Source organism: Mesoplodon densirostris, chromosome 18 (assembly GCF_025265405.1).
Source record: "Mesoplodon densirostris isolate mMesDen1 chromosome 18, mMesDen1 primary haplotype, whole genome shotgun sequence".
In the NCBI taxonomy this organism is placed as follows: domain Eukaryota; kingdom Metazoa; phylum Chordata; class Mammalia; order Artiodactyla; family Ziphiidae; genus Mesoplodon; species Mesoplodon densirostris.
The window spans coordinates 16,964,120-16,983,201 of NC_082678.1; the positions used below are offsets into that span (position 1 = coordinate 16,964,120).

The 19,082-nt window shown below is 61.9% G+C and overlaps 1 protein-coding gene across 6 annotated transcripts; it reads left to right on the forward strand.

The window, feature by feature from the left end:
* The first annotated feature begins 1,080 nt into the window (after positions 1–1,080).
* Positions 1,081–16,844, forward strand: TMC6 (transmembrane channel like 6). Of its 6 annotated transcripts, none has more exons than XM_060081005.1 (21): positions 1,081–1,227; positions 3,233–3,366; positions 3,520–3,662; positions 3,835–3,930; positions 4,250–4,408; positions 5,711–5,816; positions 5,961–6,054; positions 6,291–6,548; positions 6,839–7,029; positions 7,895–8,039; positions 8,702–8,857; positions 9,301–9,455; positions 9,563–9,644; positions 9,875–9,972; positions 11,030–11,125; positions 11,378–11,453; positions 12,163–12,296; positions 12,440–12,616; positions 12,708–12,786; positions 15,295–15,362; positions 16,590–16,844. In XM_060081005.1, exons 2-21 carry the CDS (start codon positions 3,308–3,310, stop codon positions 16,654–16,656), a joined length of 2,439 nt encoding a protein of 812 aa, XP_059936988.1. In that variant the 5' UTR covers positions 1,081–1,227; positions 3,233–3,307; the 3' UTR covers positions 16,657–16,844. The 6 variants fall into 6 exon arrangements, with proteins under 6 accessions (XP_059936988.1, XP_059936990.1, XP_059936991.1 ...); XM_060081007.1 differs by having other exon boundaries at positions 9,304–9,455; XM_060081008.1 differs by having other exon boundaries at positions 3,523–3,662.
* The last annotated feature ends 2,238 nt before the right edge of the window (positions 16,845–19,082 follow it).

Below are 19,082 nucleotides of genomic sequence, written 5' to 3' on the forward strand. Positions count from 1 at the left end.
TGCTCCAACAGGGTTCAATCCCAGAAGGCTCCCCAGAGGAGATGACTTTTAAGTTGTGCCTGGGATCATGCAAGTAAAACGTGGCTGGAGCATGGGTGTGCAGGGCAGGGAGTAGTGTTGGGGGAGAGGAGGGGGCTGGGCAGAGCTAGTTCTCTAGGCTGAGGTGCCTGTACCAAGATCCATCCTGAGGTAATAACTCTCTATTTGGGCATCCTGGCTTGGCCCACTTGTCCTCCCCTCCAGGAGGGCCCTCTCCTTCCTTTCTGCCTTCCAGCTCACTTTCACCCTGCCCTCCTCTCAAGGCTTCTCCCAACCAGAAATGGCTCCCACCACTGTCCAAATCCCACCCTTTTCTCAAACCCAAGGGTGACTCTCCTCTGGCCTGCCGGGCATTCTCGAGGTCAGGTTTCTAGGTAGAGCTCCCAGGTGGACAATACTCACACCCTGGCCGATGACACCCTGGAGGCTGACTGACCTCTCGGCCCGTTTTCTCATCTGTGAGCTAGGGTCATCAGTGCCCCCCTCCCTGGCTTGTGGGGAATAACGGAGCAAACAGCAATGGGGACAGCCCCTAAGTGTGCCTCCCCTCCTCCCCACCTAGCACACAGGAAGTGTGCCGGAACTCTGCTGGAGAAACCACGCCCACATCGGGAGGGCGGAGATAACCCCGGGTTCTACCAGCCAGCTTGGGGCAGTTGTCGCAGGCGGCTGTGCTGGAGGAAGGGGTTACCCAGTCTGGTCCTGCAACGCCCGCCGTATCCGTGTGGCTTTGCCGCATCGTGTTATTTTGATAATAGCCCTGGGAAGTGGACGGGTCTGGAATCATTGTCCCCATTTGAAACTTGGGGAAACTGAGTCCCACAGAAATTGGCTTCAACCGGAGACTGGAACACTTCCAGACACTCGCCGCCTTCATCTTGTTCAGACCTCAGGGTGGGGTGAGAGGAGGGGTCGAAAGCTGGTGGGGAGAGGGCACAGTCGCCGAGGGCTCGACGGGGAGGGGAAGCAGGAGGAGCGGGGCGCGCCCCCCCGCAGGGTCACGTGACTTGTCCGAGCCCCGTCGCCACGTGGGCCGGGGCTGGGCGGAGCAGCACTCTGGCCCCGCCAGGCCTGATAAGGTCACAGGTCGTCCCAGGGCTCTTGGCCGCTCCCTCCCTCTGAACTCACCACCCCTCCCGCAGCTGGTGGAGCCCAGACACAGTTCCCGGCGGCCCTCGCGGGGGACAGGTGAGCCGCGCGCCGGGCCCCTCCTCCCCAGCACCTCCCAGCTCAGTGCCGGGATGCGGGTGCCGTGTCGTGGGTGGGGGCCGCAGTTCTGGGGCTTGGGGACGGCGCCCTCGTCCTCCTAGACCAATCCAGTTCCCCTGCGGCTACCAGCTCCACCCCCTCCGAATTCCTTTGGGCCTCTGGGGCCACTGAGCACTGAGTTTCCTCCTCGGGTTCTCTTGGATCTCCCTGAGTTCACTCCCTGAGTTGACTCTCTCAGGGGCGTCCGGGCGGGGGACGTGAAGATCTCAGCTCACCCCAACAGGCAGGTGGCGGGCGTCAGGGCGGTGGTGTGTGTCTCTCGGGATGGGAAAGGGTGGGGAGGCCGGGTTTGCAGGTGGGTACCACTGGCGGAAAGTGGGCGTGTGGGAGACTGGCAGATGAGGGGTCCAGGGTCTCTCGGAGTTGCTGCCTTCCCTCGGCTCAGAGGCTGGGCTGCGGCTCTGACTGGACAGTAGCTGCTCCCAGAGGACTGGCTTCTGGCTGGGGTGGGGTTTCTGGAAACGGGCCCCACCCTGCCCCTCCCTACCTGGCTCACGGCTCAGGAATGGTGCACCCTGGAAACTCCTGCCCGACTTGTCCCTGCCTGGGCAAGGGTGCCAGGGTGTTGGGTACCCGCTGGGCAGAAGTCTTGGGCAGTGCCCAGATGCCAGTGCCCAGGTGAGCCCCCATCCCCCAGGCAGCCTCTGAGCACCTTCCATCTCCCTGCTCCTCCCTCCTGGAGAAGGGGTGTGTGGGAGAGGCCTGTAGATCTGAACCTGGGAAGGTCTGTCTTTCCAGGAAGGAATTCCAGCTCTAGGGACTGGATTGGGGGGCACACCCTCAGCCCCAGCTCCAGCTACTTTCCATTTCAAGCGGAGTCAAGAGTCCACCTCTGACCTCTCTCTGCTGGTTTCTCCACACTGTGCTCCTGTGAGAGAGAAGGTGGGGGGCTTGGACTCTGTGCGGCCTGGGCTCAGAGACTGGACACCCCTAAGTGAGGGCACTGTCTGGGTACAGCCCTAGCAGGACCTGCTCTGTCTGGACACCCTGGCCTCGCCTGAGGAAGCCCCTTGAGCTGAGCCAACTTTCCTCCGTGCTGAGTTCCCCGGGGGTGAGGGTAGCGAGGAGGGGTGGACAGGGCAGACCGAGGGCTGGGCCCAGTCTTGCTGCGGCAGAGTCCTGCAGGACTCAGCGGGTGGTTGGGAGCCTGCTGCCCTCGCCCCACTCCCACAGGCTGAAGAGCCTGGACAAGGCCACCCTGGTTCAGTTGTCTTGGGTGATGGCAGAGCCCGGACAAAGGCTGGACAAAGGCTGCCTGTTTAACGCCCAGCACCCCTCCCCCAGCCAGCTGCCCTGGCCTGCTGGGAGGTGATGGAATGTAGGGGAGTCTCCCAGGAGGGCTGTCGACCTTGACGCGCCCAGGTTGGCGGGCAGTGACTCCTGTGGGGGGGATGCAGGGTGGGGCGCAGCCGAGGAGGCCATCCTGTCTGCTGTTCTGTCAGGCGCTGGTGAGGGTGAGGGCCCAGGCTGCTAGCTGTCTGTGGGATTTCCGGCCGGGAGGAAGTGCTGTGTGGTCACGGGCGGGCACAGGGAAGGTCTCAGCTGCCCTGACCTTTCTCACCCAGAGGGCGGCATCTCTGGGTCAGAACCCTAGGAATGGAGAACCTATCTACAGGCACCCCACCCACTCCGCATCTCTCAGGGATGGCGTCACTGAGGAAGCTGGTGGGGAACTGCCCAGACTCCCCTCACTTCCTTCCTCCTTCCCTCCGGAAGGAGTTCCCCTCAGTCCGTTCTGGCCTGAGGATTATTTGGGGCCACTCACTTGGCCATGCGTTGGTGTTTGTGTGTGGATGGGGGCAGGATGGGGGCTCAGGCAGCCTGGGCTGGGAGTGGCACCCCCCATGGTCCCCAGGGAGCGGGCAGTGGAGCTGGGTGCCAGGCTAACTTTGCTGTAACGCTTTCTGTCTCATCACATGGGCAGCAGGAGGCTCCTGAGGCTGCGTCCAGGCTCTGAACTGCCCTAGGTCGGCAGATTGGCTGCGGGTGGGCCGCAGATATGTCCCGGTCGCTGGCTTTTGTCCTCAATGTCCCTGAGACCCCACAGGACCCAGAGGAGTAAGTGCTCTGAGGTGGCGCTGGGGGGCTGGGATGTATCACCCCCAGGGAGAGGTGGTCTGGACCTCAGCCCTTCGGAGGGGATAGGATGCTGGGGCAAGGACTAGGTCAGCCGCAGCCTGAACTCCTGCCCCTTCCCCATTCTCACCCCAGCAGCCAGGAGCCCAGCCCCTATGATGAGAGCGAAGTGCACGACTCTTTCCACCAGCTCATCCAGGAGCAGAGCCGCTGGGTGGCCGAGGAGGGGCTGGAGCTGCAGCAGAGGGTACCGGGGGCTGGAGCCCTGGGGGCCTCAGGTGAGCCCGCCTGCCCTGGCCCAGGCCGGGTGCTGGGATGTGTGGGCCAGACACGGAGCCTCTCAACCTCTCAGGAAGCCCCTCCTAGCAGCTTGGGGCAGGGGGTGGGCAGGGGATATCTCCGGCCAGTGGTGTCTGTAGAACCTCTGGATGAGTCTTTCTTGCTGGGCAGGCAGTGACCGCCAGGCCTTGCTGGGGCCCGAGGGCGCCCCTGTCTACAGCACGGCCACACTCCGCATCTTGGCCAGCATGCCCAGTCGCACCATTGGTGAGTGGGACCCTCTGCCTTTGGACCCTGGGCTGGGCTGCGGTTTCCGGCGGGGATCTGTGTACCTCAGAGCCAGGCCTCTTCGGCTCTTATCCCACCCCGTCTGCTGCTTGGAGGCCCAGCCCAGTCCCATGCAGCCTCGCCGCGGTCTAAAAACGACTCTGGAGTCCTCATGGGGATAAAAATATGCTTTTGGGAACCTGGTGCTGCTTGAGGTCTCTTGTGAAAGAACTTTCCTGGGTCCTGGGAAGGAGTGGGGGGGCAGCCCCTGCCTCTATGTAAGGGGGGCGCGTCCCCCCCTGACCAGCGGCCTCCACAGGCCGGAGCCGCGGCGCCATCCTCTCCCAATACTACAGCCGCACAGTGAGGCTACGCCGCAGGGCCGGCCGGCCTCAGCTCAGGGATGTGGGCCGCTCAGCCCGGCCCAGCCTCCGCCTGTACGACCTGGAACTGGACCCCACGGTCCTGGAGGAGGATGGTGAGTGAGGGGGGCCCGGAGCCTCGGTGGGGAGGAGGTCAGCAGGCCGGGTCGGGGGGCTGGGGTGCAGTGGGCTGTCTGAAGGCCCCCAGCGGTGAGGTCTCTTTGCAGGGGTATGGGAGTGTTTCGGTGTCCCGGCCACTGGCTCAGAGAAGTGTGGGCCTTTCCGGCTGCACAGTGTTTGGCTCATGCAGGCACGCGCTCCACAGCGTCTGTTGAGCATTTGTAGTGTCGCAGACGCTGGTGTTGGCTTTGGGATGTGATGGTGGTAAGCAGACCCAGTCAGCTCTCATGCAGCTTATTGTCTGCCTTGTGAAACAGGCAGGAACCAAATAAATGGATAAGTGGATGGTTGAAGCTCAGATAAGGGCAGCTGAGGAAAGGCACGCCGCAGGAGAGTGTCACGGAACCTGTCTAGCCAGGAGTGACCCAGGAAGGCTTCCTGGAGGAAGTGACACTAGAGTCAATGGGGCATGGGCAAAGGCCCTGAGGTGGGAGCCTGCTGGCTTGCCTGAGTATCTGGGAGGCCTGTGTGGTGGGGCTGGGGAACAAGGGAGAGTGGTCGTAGGAGGGAGCAGGGCGCAGCTCACAGGTTGGTCTTCAGCCAGGTGATCTCTGGCATCAGTGCCCAGGGGCTCGGGTACTTCCTGGGGCCCTGCCTGTGTTTCTTCTCCCTGTTTACCTAAGGCCTGCAGCTGGTGGGTGATGGAGCAGTGCAGGGTGGTGTGGGCTCTGAGGTCAGGATGGACATTCCAGTTTCACTGTGTAAACCACGCCAGGTGTCTGCTTTCTGGTCATTTTTTATCTGTAAAGTGGGGTTAAAATAGCACCCCCTTTCCAGGGTGGTTGTGAAGATGAAAGGAACGAGGACATAGGGGAGGGGCAGATCTCCAGGTCCTGCCCTCCCCTACTCACCCCACCAGGCCTTGGCATAGTGGGAAGTGGTGGGGGGACGGGGGGGCTGCTGAGTGGGGGGCGGACAGGGCTCAGGGGCATTGGGCGGTCAGAGCAAGATGCGAGTGGGGACCCAAGAGGAGAGTTTGGTTCAAGGCGGAGGGGCCGCTGGGCTGGGCCTCGGAAGATGCTGGGAACTTGATCGTGTCCTGGGCTCCAGGGGGTGGAGGTGAGAGAGTGATGACCAGTGGGGGTGTGGGACGGGTGGGCAGCACAGGGTCCTAGCAGAGAGGAGCCATCGGGCCCGGCAGGGTGGCAGAGGCCTGTGTTGCCGGGGAACGGCCACAGTTGTGGGAGGGAGGGAAGGATGCTGCGGGGAACCAGCAGGGCTCCCTCCTGCTCCTGCAGAGAAGCGGGGCCTCCTGGTGAAGGAGCTTCAGGGCCTGACGGTGGCCCAGCGGGACCACATACTCCGGGGGATGCCGCTAAGCCTGGCCGAGAAACGCTGCCTGCGGTCAGTGCCCCTCGGCCTCGTGCGGACCCCTGACCCACTTCCTCGGCTGGGCGTGGTGGTTGGTGAGAAGGGCCCTGAGCCTGCGGTGGGCGGGTGGTCCCTGGGAGGGAGTGGACCAAGCCCTGATGCCGCCTCTGCCCCCAGAGAGGAGAGCCGGCCCCCGAGGGGCAAGCCAAGGGCCCGGGTGCGCCATGGGCTCCTCTCCTGCTGCAGCCGGCTGCGTGACAGCTGTATCCTGGTAGGTGCCTCTGGGCGGCTGGTGGTGGGGGCGCTGAGGGGGGCCACGTGTTCTCCCTCCGCGTGCTGCTCGTGGGGTCCTCTAGCCTTCAGCCTGGCTCTGGGTGTGATCGACCCCCCTCCCCTCGTGGCTGCCCCTCCACTGCCCCTGCGCTCTAGGCCTGGCCCGGGGACTGGTTGGGGGCCGGCTCCCCTCTCCAGCCTCGCCTGAGGGCTGTCCTGCTGCTGACCCTACAGGCATCGCACAACCTGGGGCTCGCGCTGCTCTCAGGGCTGCAGGCCCTGATGCCCTGGCACTACGCCCTGAAGCGGATTGGGGGCCAGTTCGGCTCCAGCGTTCTCTCCTACTTCCTCTTCCTCAAGACCCTGCTGGCCTTCAACACCCTGCTGCTGCTGCCGCTGCTGGCCTTTATCGTGGCCGTGCAGGCTGCCTTCCCGCCTGCGCCCTCGGGCTCCACACCCGCCTTCAGGGGCCTGGAGCTTCTCACGGGCGGGGTGAGGCTTGGTGGGGGCGGGCAGGTGCCCCCTTGTCACGGCTTCCTCCAGGGACCCCCACCTCACCCCTTGCTGCGACTCCAGGAGGGGGGTGCCCTGGCAGCTCCAGGGTGGCCGCGGCCCTTTGCCCACCTCCGTGTTCTCCTCACTGCCCCTGCCCTGGCCCTTCCCCTTCTGCCTTTCCCCTCGCCCTGCCCCCTGGGTGCCCTCCATCTGCCTTCCAAGCCTGAGGGTGGGTCAGGTGCAGGGAGGGGGAGAGTCCCTGATGTGGCCGGGCGTCCTCTCTGCAGGGCTGCTTCACCCACACCGTCATGTACTACGGCTACTATAGTAACGCGACGCTGAACCAGCCGTGTGCCTCCCCGCTGGACGGCGGCCAGTGCACGCCTGAGGCGGGCGGCCTGCCCTACAACATGCCGCTGGCCTACCTCTTCACCGTGGGGGTAGCTTTCTTTATCACCTGCATCACTCTGGTGTACAGGTAATAGCCCTCCACCCTATGACCCTGGCTCTGAGCGCCATTGATCCACCCGTGCATCCATCTGTCCATCCATCCATCCATCCATCCAGCTACCCATCCATTCGTCCGTCCAGCTACCTATCCATCCATCATCACTTCATCATCCATTCATCCATCCATCATCACTCCATCCATCCATCCATCTATCAACCGTGCATCCATGGATCCTGCCTTCTTTCCATCCATCCGCCCACACTTTCATCTATGCACCCATCCACTCCACAAACATTTGCTGTGCTCTGCTCAGGACAGGAAGGTAAATGAGTTTGGTGCATGTCCTTGAGAAGCTTGCTGTCTACAGAAGACAGGCCAATGAAGAGGCTGGGAAACTCCTGGTGTTATGTTGCTCAGGTGTTTTGGAGCATAGGAGAGGAAGTCAGACCAGCTTCCCAGGGCGGTGGCACTCATCCCAGAGAGGGAGGTTAAATGAGGGGGCTGGAGAAAGGCTGGGGAAGGTGTTTTGTTTATCGGGAGAGGCAGTGCAAAGGCCCTGAGGTGAGCCAGCACCTTCTGCAGCCACGTCTGGGTGGGAGGCAGCTGGCCATGTTGGTGGGGAGTGGAGCCTGACCCCTCTTCTAGCCACTTGTGGCTGGCGGGCACCCTGTTGGTCAGGGCTGATTTAAGAGTGGCCGGCGGTCCACACCAGGAGGCTGAGAGCTCTGGGCTAGAGGTGGGGCAGGGAGAGTGGCCGGAGGCCCATCCAGCGCCAGGAGGGCTCCTCTGAGTGGGTGGTGGGTTTTGGCCGCAGGGAGCACCCATCTGTCTCCTCCCCAGCCGCTGCGCCTTCCGCCCCATCTCACCCTCTGCCTGCCTCTGCTTCTCCCAGCATGTCCCGCTCTTTTGGGGAGAGCTATCGGGTAGGCAGCACTTCGGGGGTCCATGCCGTCACTGTTTTCTGTTCCTGGGACTACAAAGTGACTCAGAAATGGGCCACCCGCCTCCAGCACGACAATATCCGAACCCAGCTGAAGGTGAGCTGCCCAGGGGCCCTGGGGCCGCTGTCCCCCACCCCGTGTCCAGGGAACACCAGTCGGGGCCTGCTCCAGTGGGAGAGGGTTAGGGCTGCTCTCGGGCCCTCTCCCCGGAGTCGCTGTGTCCCCCGGCCCCCGCGGGAAGAGGCCTGTGGGGCACCAGCTGGCACGTACTCCCGGTCCCCAAAATAGCCCTGGGGTACACGTGAGGACACTGAGGCCTCAGTCCTTTGCCCAAGGCCTCAGGGCTAGAGGGTGGCTGGCCTGGGCCTCGCGGAAGATTCTCTGCCTTTCTGGGGTTTCCCGCTGCGGGATTTGGGTCAGGGCAGCTCACAGCTTTGACCTGGCTGATGGGCCCCCAGGGAGTGCCCTGGGGCTCCGGGTCAGCAAGGGGACAGCTGTCCACAGGCAGGACAGCTCAGGAGGCAGGGCTGGGGAGGGGGGGTGGGAGCGGCTGGGTCAGGCCTCAGCCTGTGGCCCTGTCCTGTGGTCTCCTGGTGCCTGGAGGGGCCCCAGAGCAGGGGGAGCGACGGGCCGTGGCCCCAGGGGTGGGCGGGAGCCTCCCTGTGTGTCTGCTCCACGTGTCCCCGGGGGTGTGGTGCGTGTGTCTGCGCGTCTCCACGCGTCTGTGCCGCGGGTGACAAGCCTGCTGCCGCCTCCAGGAGCTGCTGGCTGAGGGGCGGCCGTGGCAGCGCCCCCGGGGGGCGTGCGGACGGCTGCGGCAGGCGGCTGTGCTGGGGCTCGTGTGGCTGCTGTGTTTGGGGACCACGCTGGTGTGCGCCCTGGCCGTCTACACCTTCTCAGAGCTCGTGATCCAGGTGCGGGGAGGGCGTGGGGGTCCCCGCGGAGGCTTCGGCCGTGGGGTCAGACGCCTGCTTCGTTAGACTGGGGCCCCGCACCCTCCGCCCGGGCCCTCCCTGGAGGCCGCTTCCCTCACGGGCCTTGTTCTCATTCTTGTTCTGTCTCACACTCTCCCTATTTTTCTGTCCTTTTGTTTTCTCGTCTTGGTTTCTCTTTTCTTCCCCCGACACCTGTGTTCCATCCCCCGTCCTCCCCCTCCCACCCCCCTTCCTCCCCCTCCCACCCCCCTTCCTGTGCGGTTTGAACACTGGGCCTGGGGCGGAGGGTGGCGTGCCTGCCACTTCCACCCCCCTCTTCTGCCCTGGGAACCCCTCCCTGCGGCCCCTCCCCCGTCTCGGGCCCATCAGTGGACCTGCCTCTGTCCTTGGGGCGCTGACCGCTGGCCCTCCCCCTGCCGTAGCAGAGCCGCGTGTCTGCTGAGCGGGAAGGGGCGCTGCTGGCCCTGCCCCTGGTGGTCTGCCTTCTCAACCTGGGGGCCCCCTACCTGTTCCGCGTCCTGGCCATCCTGGAGCGGCATGACTCCCCAGTGCTAGAGGTGTACGTGGCCATCTGCAGGTGCGTGGCCAGATGGGGCCGCCAGGTGGGGCTTTCTGGGGCGGGACCTCTGTCTCCCAGGCACCCCTCCCTCAGCCTGTGCATGCCCCCGCCGCCTCTTTCCGCAGGAACCTCATCCTCAAGATGGTCATTCTGGGGATTCTTTGCTACCACTGGCTGGGCCGCAGGGTGGGCACCCTGAAGGACCAGGTGAGGGGGGGCTGGGCGGTGCTGGCAGAGGCGTGGGGCTCCCCGGGCCCCTCAAGAGGGTCTGCCCTGGTCCCAGGTTGGGGGTGGACATGGTGGCCCCTCACAGCAGCCAGCCCTCACCTGATCTTACCTGGCCTGGTCTACAAGCATATTGGAGGCCCCCAGGTGGGCACGGGGAGCAGGGGTGGGGGGCACCAGGGCACTGGGGGCTGAGGCCGCGTCCATTTCAGTGCTGGGAGGACTTTGTGGGCCAGGAGCTGTACCGGCTCATGGTGATGGACTTCATCTTCACGCTGCTGGACACGTTTCTGGGGGAGCTGGTGTGGAGGTGAGGCCCCAGGGGCGGGTCCCTGCACTCACCTCCTGGGCACCTGGGCTCCCCCTGCGGAAGGGCTCCTGGCATCCTCACCTGTGTGGTGGAGGTGAGGGTCACTCAGGCAGTTCTCAGGCCTCTGAAAATCAGGACCTGACCCCAAATTGGGGCCATAAATCTCTACCCATGACGGCTCTTCTGTAAAATATCGATAAACTGAGAAAAACATTTAGGAGACAGGATATAACCTATTTTGAGATTGGAAAAGAAAACAGGTTTCAAAATGACGCATATAGTATAATCTGTCTCATACAAAGGAAAAAGGGGGTTGGGAGGAAGAACAAAGTAGAGGAACATTTTCAGATGTCCTGGCTACGAGTGCTAGCATTGTAGGTGTCATTTCCTTTTTTCTGTGTTTTCTTTGAGAACATATGAATTTAATAATAATAAGATTTTTAAAAAGCCGTAAAACAAGGACTTCCCTGGTGGCGCAGCGGTTAAGAATCCGCCTGCCAATGCGGGGGACACGGGTTTGGACCCTGGTCTGGGAAGATCCCACATGCCGCGCAGCAACTAAGCCCATGTGCCACAACTACTGAGCCCGTGCTCTAGAGCCCACGAGCCACAACTACTGAGTCCACGTGCCAGAACTACTGAGCCTGCGCTCTAGAGCCCATGCTCTGCAACAAGAGAAGCCACCGCAGTGAGAAGCCCATGCACCGCAATGAAGAGTAGCCCTCGCTCGCCGCAACTAGAGAAAGTCCGCGCGCAGCAACGAAGACCCAACGCAGCCAAAAAAAAAAAAAGGCAGTAAAATATTTGATGCTGATGTGCTGATGTGCACATTTATACCTGGGTGTATTTGTACATGCTTAGAAAAAAGACGGAGATGAAGCTGGCTGCAGTGTTGACCCTTCAGGGTGGGACCCCAGGCCTCCGTCTCCCCTCTGCATCACTGGGCACCCTGGTGGGGCGGGCAGGGTCTTCAGCTTAGCATGTGGGTCGGGGTGGGGACGAGGGTCTGTCTCGGGGATTGGCCCTCCCGCGTGACCCCAGGGGTTCTTCTGCCCAGGCTCATCTCTGAGAAGAGGTCTCAGAGGAAGGGGAAGCCTGAGTTCGACATTGCGGGGAATGTTCTGGAGCTGATTTACGGGCAGACCCTGACCTGGTGAGCTTCTCCCACTTGTGTCCCAGTGCCTGGCCCTTGGGGAGGCTGACCGCTTCCCCCTGGGCCACAGCAAGGCCCAGCCCTGGGAATCTGGAGTGACCTGACCCCTCACTTCCCCGGGGACCCAGTCTCAGCTCCCCAGGGTCCTGACCCCGAACCAGGCCCGGGTGGCCTTTCTAGGCCTGGGGAGCCACACAGGGGTCAGGACCTAGCCTCTGGGACGCAGGCCTCTCCTCTCCTCGCTCTCCTCAGGCTGGGGGTCCTCTTCTCCCCGCTCCTCCCCGCCATGCAGATCATCAAGCTGCTGTTCCTCTTCTACGTCAAGAAGGTAAAGATGCCGCTGGATCCCTGGGAGGGCAGCGGGGCCTGGGGAGAGTGTGCAGCCAGGGTGGCCGCTGGGCCGGCAGATGCGGAGCCCTGACCCAAGTGGTGTGGGGCTGGCAGCCCAGGGCCACCCTCTGGGGTCAGTTCCATGGGCCACAGCTGACCCCCGTCCCATCCCTGCATCACTGCCTTTGGCAGGCTGGGCAGCATCCCGTCAGGGTCCGTGGTCATTGCCAGGTGCCCGTGTGCATGGGCCAGGGCTTAGGGCCGGGGGGCTGGGAGGTGCTCAGAACCAGGTCCTTCTCTCTGGTCCTGTGTTTCCTCCTCTGTACAACGTGGATGCTGCTCTGGGGGGCACTGCTGGAGATGACGTTTATAAAGTGTCAGGCACAGTGGAGACCTTCAGTCAGTGGAGGTGGCTTTTAGTATCAACCCTTTCACGTGCGGGTGACCTGGCCAGCCTGCCCCCTGTGAGCCTCAGTCTCCCCTCCGTAGACCGGGAGGTAGCCCCGCTGGCCCTTTCTAGCCTGTGGGCTCAGATGCTGTGTCTGCTTCTCTGTGGGGCTGTCCTGGGGGCTCGGCTCGGTCTTCCCCTGCAAGCAGAACACCCCCAGCCCACTGCCGGCCTTGCCCCTCTTCCCTCTTGGAGGCCCCACCAGGCCTGGGGGAGGGTGGGTGGCAGGGCGGTGGCAGAGCGCAACCTTTGTCCCCAGACCAGCCTGATGGCCAACTGCCAGGCGCCCCGCAGGCCCTGGAGGGCCTCCCACATGAGCACCGTCTTCACCTCGCTGCTCTGCTTCCCCTCCTTTCTGGGCGCTGCCGTCTTCCTCTGCTACGCCATCTGGCAGTGAGTGGGCCCTCGGCCTCCGGGGGGCGGGATGGGGAGCTGCCCCCTGGGGCCGCTGTGGCTGGTGGCCACGGTTTGGGTGGTGTGGAGGTGGCCTTTGTCCAGGCTGAGGGGTCAAGCCGCCTGCCCTCTTCTTCCCCCAGTGTGAAGCCCTCGAGCATCTGCGGCCCCTTCCGGACCCTGGACACCATGTATGAGGCGGGCAAGGTGTGGGTGCGCCACCTGGAGGAGGCGGGCCCCAGGGTCTCCTGGCTGCCCTGGATCCACCAGTACCTGGTGGAAAGTGCCTTCCCCATCTACTTGGCGTCGGCTCTGCTGCTGTGAGTGCGGGGCAGGCCCGGGTGGGGGCCCTGGTCTCCCTCCCCCAGGGCTCCTGCGCGAGAGCCCAGCCTGAGCAGCCATCTCCCGCAGGGCCGTGATCTACCTCAACATCCAGGTGGTGAAGGGCCAGCGGAAAGTCATCTGCCTCCTCAAGGAGCAGCTAAGCAACGTGAGTGCCCCTTGGGCTCCCACCTCGGGGGTGCCTGCTGGCTCATACCCGCGGCCCCTCCCCCTCCACACCTCCCCCCGGACCTGGGCTGTGGAAAGGGCCGCCCCCCCACCCCGCATCCCCACTAGAGGCCGCCCAGCCTTGCCCACAGGCTGTCCCTCCCTCCCTGCGCAGTTACTGGGCCTCCCATCACCTTGAAAACAAGTCACTGCCCCGTAGGTCAGAGTCACTTGGGCTGGCGTTTCCCCAGACAGGAATGGCCTTTCACCTGGTCCTGTCCTCCCTGGGTCTGGGCTGGCTGCTCAGGGGCACCTGTCAGTGACAGCGGGTCTCCCCTGAACACTTGGTGGGCTCTGACCTCATCCCCAGGGCCCCAACCTTGCCCCCAGGGCCCCGACATCACTCTCCCCACCGCTGTTTCTTCTTTTTCTTTTTTTGCGGTATGTGGGCCTCGCGCTGTTGTGGCCTCTCCCGTTGCGGAGCACAGGCTCCGGACGCGCAGGCTCAGCGGCCATGGCTCACGGGCCCAGCCGCTCCGTGGCACGTGGGATCCTCCCGGACCGGGGCACGAACCCGTGTCCCCTGCATCGGTAGGCGGACTCTTAACCACTGCGCCACCAGGGAAGCCCGCTGTTTCTTCTTTTTTCCTTTTCCTTCCCAGTTTCTCACTTGTGTACTTAATGCTTGAGCCCACCTTGGGGCCAGCTGGTGCCTGTGTCCCTAGGCGGTCACATCAGCGCTGGTGGCCACTAGCCACTTTTCGTTAAAAATGACTTGGGGGTCAGCTGCTGGGTGTCAGCCGAGGCAGGACGGGGCTGGGGTGCAGCTCGCCTGTGACTCTGCTGCTGGCTAATTGGTGCAGGGACTCTGGGTCAGGTCTTCTTGCGTGGAAGGATGCCCTGGGGACAGCTCCCACTTTTTATACGGTTATAAGTAAGGCAGTACTCTCCTCCCTTTCACAGACCGAGGGCAGGGCTCAGGCTGGGCATGTTGGCTGAGGTACAGCTATTGGAAGGGGGTTTTTCCCAACTGGCTCCTGCCCTACCGTGTAGAGCTTTGGGGCCCGTGGTGCCCCGTGGTGGTGGGATGCACAGCAGCGTTGTTGGGAGGGGGAGTCCCAGCTCTGCCCGCCGTTCCTCTAGGAGCTGAAGGATGGTTCCCCAGGTGGCCCTTGCTGCAGGCTGTGTCCTCCCGAGGCCGAGGCTGGCCCTGGTTCTGAGTCTTTGGGGCCACACTTCTGATCTCAGCCTGCTCTCGGAGCATCTTTTCCCTGGCCTGGGCAAGTGGCTTACTCAGGTGCACAGCCCTCTGTACCCACCAACTCGATGGAGAGAAAACAGGGAGGTCTGTTAAGGAGGTTCCACCTCGTAGGTGTCTCAGCGCCTTCGTGGGTGAGCCAGGGTCCCCAGCGCCCAGAATGCATCCTGACAAAATTGCTGTTTTCTCTTTGTGAAGACTCCCCGCAAGGAATCCAGTCTGACCCCGGGGTTTGATGGGCCCTGAAATCCGCCTGATGCTTACTGGGTCCTAGACTTAAAGCTTTATGTGCGTTTTCACAGTCCCTTGTTGAAAGAGCCCTGGGTTGGCCAATACCTGCCCCAAAGACAATGTCTTTGTCCTAATCCCAGAAGCTGTGAAGGTGCCACGTTAAGTGGCATTGGGGTTGTGGGATTAGGGTCGCAGATGGAATTACAGTTGCTACTCAGCTGACCTGGAGGTGGGAGATTATCCTGGATTATTCGGGTGGGCAGGATGTAATCGATGTAATCAGTAAGGTCCTTCACAAAGGAAGTGGGAGAGTCAATGTCAGAGAAAGAGGTGTGAGAAAGACTTGACTGGCCGTTGCTGGCTCTGAAGGAGGCCGTGAGCCCAGGGATGTGGGCAGACTCAGAAGCTGGAACAGGCAAGGAAAGATTCTCCCCAGAGGCTCTGGAAGGAACCAGCCCTGCTGACTCCTTGATTTTAGCTCACTGAGACCCATTTTGGACTTCTGACCTCCAGAACTGATGTTGAATTTGTGTTGTTTTAAACCACTAAGTTTCCATAATTGATTAGGTCAACAATAGAAAACTAATAAAAACCCCATGACACAGACATTTGTATCCCTCTTTTACAGATGGTGACCGAGGTCAGAGGGGAGGTAATTTGCCCAAGACAGACTAAGTGTCAGGGCCGGTTGTACATTGAGTCAGGCTGGGTAGGCAGCCCTCACTGTGCAACTGATCACATTTCCCTTTTCACCTTGGCCACTAGGAAGCTTAGAGGCATATATATGTGTATGTGTGTATATATATGTATATATATATACATATATATATATATGCCCACTATTTGGCTCTTGGTTTTTCCTTGTCCTTGTTTGGTGCCTCTGTCCCCCTTCTTTAAACTTTTTGTGCTTGTGATGTCAGACACTCTTTGTGAGCTACCCCAAGTGCAGTCTGGAACAGGGCACTTCTGGACGGACACGCGATGGCTGTTTTCTCAGCCTTTGTGTTCTGGCATTTCTAGGAGGGGGAAGACAAAATCTTCTTAATCAACAAGCTTCAGCGTATCTACGAGAGGAAGGAGAGGAGCAGGTGAGGGGCCCTGGAGGGGAGTGTGTGGGGGAGAAGGAACGGGTGCTGCACAGGGAGACCTCTTTCTGCCGGTGGTGGGGAGGGAAGTGACTGCCGGCCTCCCTGGGTGGCCCACAGCCTCTTGGGACTCCCCTGCCCTCTTTCCCCACCTTTCCTCCTCAGGTGTGTGGGGCATTTGGGGGAGGAGGAAAACTTAAGTTTGCTGAGAAAGAAAAAAAAAGAAATGAAGGAACTGTGTGCAGGGGGCAAGGTGGGGCTGGGGTGTCTTACGCCCTTTCCCTCCTCTCTGCCACCCCCGTCTTTTTTTTTTAATATCTATTTATTTTACTTATTTTTTGGCTGCGTCGGGTCTTAGTTGCGGCACGTGGGATCTTCGTTGAGGCATGTGGGCTCTTTTGTTGTGGCGCATGGGTTCCAGAGTGTGTGGGCTCTGTAGTTGTGGCAAGCGGGCTCTAGTTGAGGCACGCGAGCTCAGTAGTTGTGGCGCGTGGGCTTCGTTGCCCCACGGCACGTGGGATCTTAGTTCCCCGACCAGGGATCAAACCCACGTCCCCTGCACTGGAAGGCGGATTCTTTACCATTGGACCACCAGGGAAGTCCCTCTGCCACCCGCGTCCTGATGGGTCGGGGGTCAGCCGGGCTGGCCTTCTCCTCAGGCCCCTGCCCCCCCCGCCCCCCCCCCCCACCGAATGCTGCTGCCCCAGCCCCGGCTGCCCTGGCGCGGGGCTGGGGCTGCTCCTGTGGCCGCACGTCTCACCCTTCAACTGTTACCTGCGGCTGAGCCCAGGGAAGGGGAGATGAACTCAGACATCGTCCTGCTGCCTGGACAGACAGGCCACCCACGGGAATGCACACACACCCCTCCTCAACCCCCGCCCGGCCAGGTGGGCCAGCTGAGGTCTGCAGGTCGAGGCCCCTGGGGCTCCCCCGCCCCAACCCCGGGCAGCAGAGCCCCCAGAACGAGCCATCTCACAAGATCCCCTGCCCGCACCACTCCCTCCCTTGCCAAGGCCTACCGGTGGTGAGTCCCGGCCTCGTCCGGCTCCTTCCACTTCTCTCCAGAGTCTTTCAGCCCTGGGAGGCCTGGAAACAGCTCCTGAGAAAGGCTGCTGGGGATCCTCTGGCCTCGGCTGGCCAGAGGGATGACTGTGGGGCTTCTCAGCCTCCCGAGCGAGGCCTGCGCTGCCCAAGGCAACGGGGCCCCTTGCTGACTCCCCTTTCTGGCAGGGTTGGTAGAACCGAGGAGGCCGTGACGCCCCCGGCCGTATTCACAGACGACTGGGATGCCCAGTAGGACAGCGCTGGGCCTGGCAGCCCGGGAACCCTGTCACCCTCGGTTCCCATGGACCTGCAGGCATAGATGCTGCCTGGAGATGGCCCCGCTGGGACACGGGGAAGGTGACAGGAGTCTGCAGCCCGTCCGAGGCTGGAGCACCCCCAGTGGACCCTTCCCAGGACTCTATTTATCCTGATTAAACACGTTTTGCGAAATGGGCTTGTCTCGTAGGAGTCCGTGCTTATGCTCAGGCCTGCCCAGGTGCATGTAGGTACAGCCCGTGGACGACCTCCGGGCTGAGGTCTTGGGAACTTCGGCCTCGTGCATGTGCCGCCCCTTCAGTTTCTCCCTCTGGTTCTTCAAGGCTGCTCTCCTTGCCAGGCCAGGGCCCTGCGGCCTACCAGATGCCCCGAGGGGCCTCCCCTGATGCTGGGCTCCCCACGAAGCAGACTCTGTGGGGTTTCAGTGTTGAGCGCAGGGCGCCCTCTTCTGGCCCAGCCTCCGATGGCAGGGATGGGCCGCGCTGCAGCTTCAGGCGCTGCCCTGCCAGCCTGTGCCATGCGGGACAAGTACGGGGGTGTGTGGAAGGTGATGAGGTGATGCTCTAGTGGTTACTGGGGTGGAGGTGGAGGGAAAATATAGGGAGGGACTGGGGTGGGTCATTTGCTAGTAAGCCGTGGGGAGAGGAGCCTGCAGGCCGAAGGGCAGCCAGCGCCCAGGCCTGTGGCAGGAGCGGGGTCTGGCTGCCGTGACTGGTGGGGGGTGACCCCAGGTCCGGCCGGGCTGTGCTTGAGGAACCTGTGGGATGCTGTGGACCAGAGGGTGCAGGGAGGAGGGGACGGGGCTGTCACAGCCCCAGTGCTCGCTGTCCGCAGGAGCTGGGGCAACGGCCGCCATGGAAAAGGATGGGAGAGCGGGGATGGGCCCATGCTCCTCATCCCAGCGGGGAACCTGGGAGAGCAAACCTGGCCTGGGGGGGCGAGGCCAGCCCTGCAGTGAAGATGCCACTGCCATTAGCAGTGCTCCCAGTGGGGCCCACGCGAACCCCAAATGGTCCCTCTTCTGAGGATGGTCCCATGCAGGGTGCTCCTGCATTTGGCAGACGTCCAGGGGCAGACCGTCACCTGACTTTCTCGGGCGCCCAACAGATCAGGCAGGATTCCTGGGTCTGTTGTGGCTGGTCTCAGCCAGGAGGTGCTTAAGGACCTCTACGAGTAGCTGGCCTGGGCTGTGTCTCCGGGAATGAGTGCCGCTGGGTGAGGTCGGGTGGGGACACTCACCTGGGCTCTAGGGGCCAGTACCCGCCAGATGTCTGCCTCTGTGTGAAGAGGACCGATGCACTTTTGGATGGATGGACATAAACTGACCGCGTCCAGTCTGAGCTGGCACTGCCACCAGCTATGACTGGGCCCACTTCGCCTGCCTTGCAACAACTATGAGGTCAGGACGAGCTGCTGACGACAAACAGGCGAAAGGCCAGCGGGTATTTCTGCAGAAGCCACGTGTGATGGTCAGTTGGTGTCCCTGGCTATCGACTCAAATGCCAACTGAGCTGTTGCTGTGAAGGCATCTTGTAGGTGCTCGGCACCCACAGTTAGCTGGCTTTAAGGGTTTTATCCCCACTCGTGTGTGGGCCTCATCCAATCAGTCGAAAGTCCTCAAGAGCAAGGCTGAGGTTTTCCGGAGAAGAAATTCTGCCCGGGGCTGTGCCATCACCCTGCCTGGCTGTGTACAAATTCCAGACTCACCAGCCCTGCTACTGTCGGAGCCAGGTCTCTTTACAGGCACACCTATCACCCATCGGAGCTGTTTCTGATACACACGTGGCCTCAAGGTCCTCCAGCTGGAATATTCCGTGGTGGATCCTGTGTGGGGCTGACCGAGCAATGGCTGTGAAGTCAGATGGGCCTGGATTTGACCCTCATCAGCTCATGGCCTCGGGCACATTCTGTAACCTCTCCCAGTCTCTCCCAGTCCCAGTCCTCACCTCATGGGGCTGTTGAAACAACAGACACAGTCCTACACAGTGCTTAGCACCCTGCCTGGCACATAGTTTTGCTAAAAAAAAGCAAAAAGCTAGCTATGACTGCCACATGAGACGCACTGAACTCTTGGAAATGGCTATTCCAATGGGTAGGCGGCCGACAGTCTCAGCCTGATGACAGGCTCCCTCTGACACCGCCTCTGCCCTGGCTGCTCAATGGAACCAACTGGGGAGATTTAAAAACTCTGGTGCCTGGGCCCACAATCAGAGATTCCGGTTGAATGTGTTTGAGCCGTGCCCTGGCACTGGGATTTTAAAAACTTTCTGGATAATTCTAACATGCAGCCAGGGTGGAGAACCAGCGAAATGTCACTTAAGCCTGAGGCTTCTGCACACTTAAGGAGCATTTGGAAATGTGCTTCTGGTTTTCATGATGACTGGGGATCCAGGCTCCGGGGGC

Bases quoted from the DNA above. Each gene is read 5' to 3' on its own strand.
- TMC6 (XM_060081005.1), top strand. From the start codon at position 3,308: ATGTCCCGGTCGCTGGCTTTTGTCCTCAATGTCCCTGAGACCCCACAG. The intron at 3,663-3,834 runs GTGAGCCCGCCT...CTTGCTGGGCAG, and splicing joins TGGAGCCCTGGGGGCCTCAG to GCAGTGACCGCCAGGCCTTG. The intron at 6,549-6,838 runs GTGAGGCTTGGT...TCCTCTCTGCAG, and splicing joins TGGAGCTTCTCACGGGCGGG to GGCTGCTTCACCCACACCGT.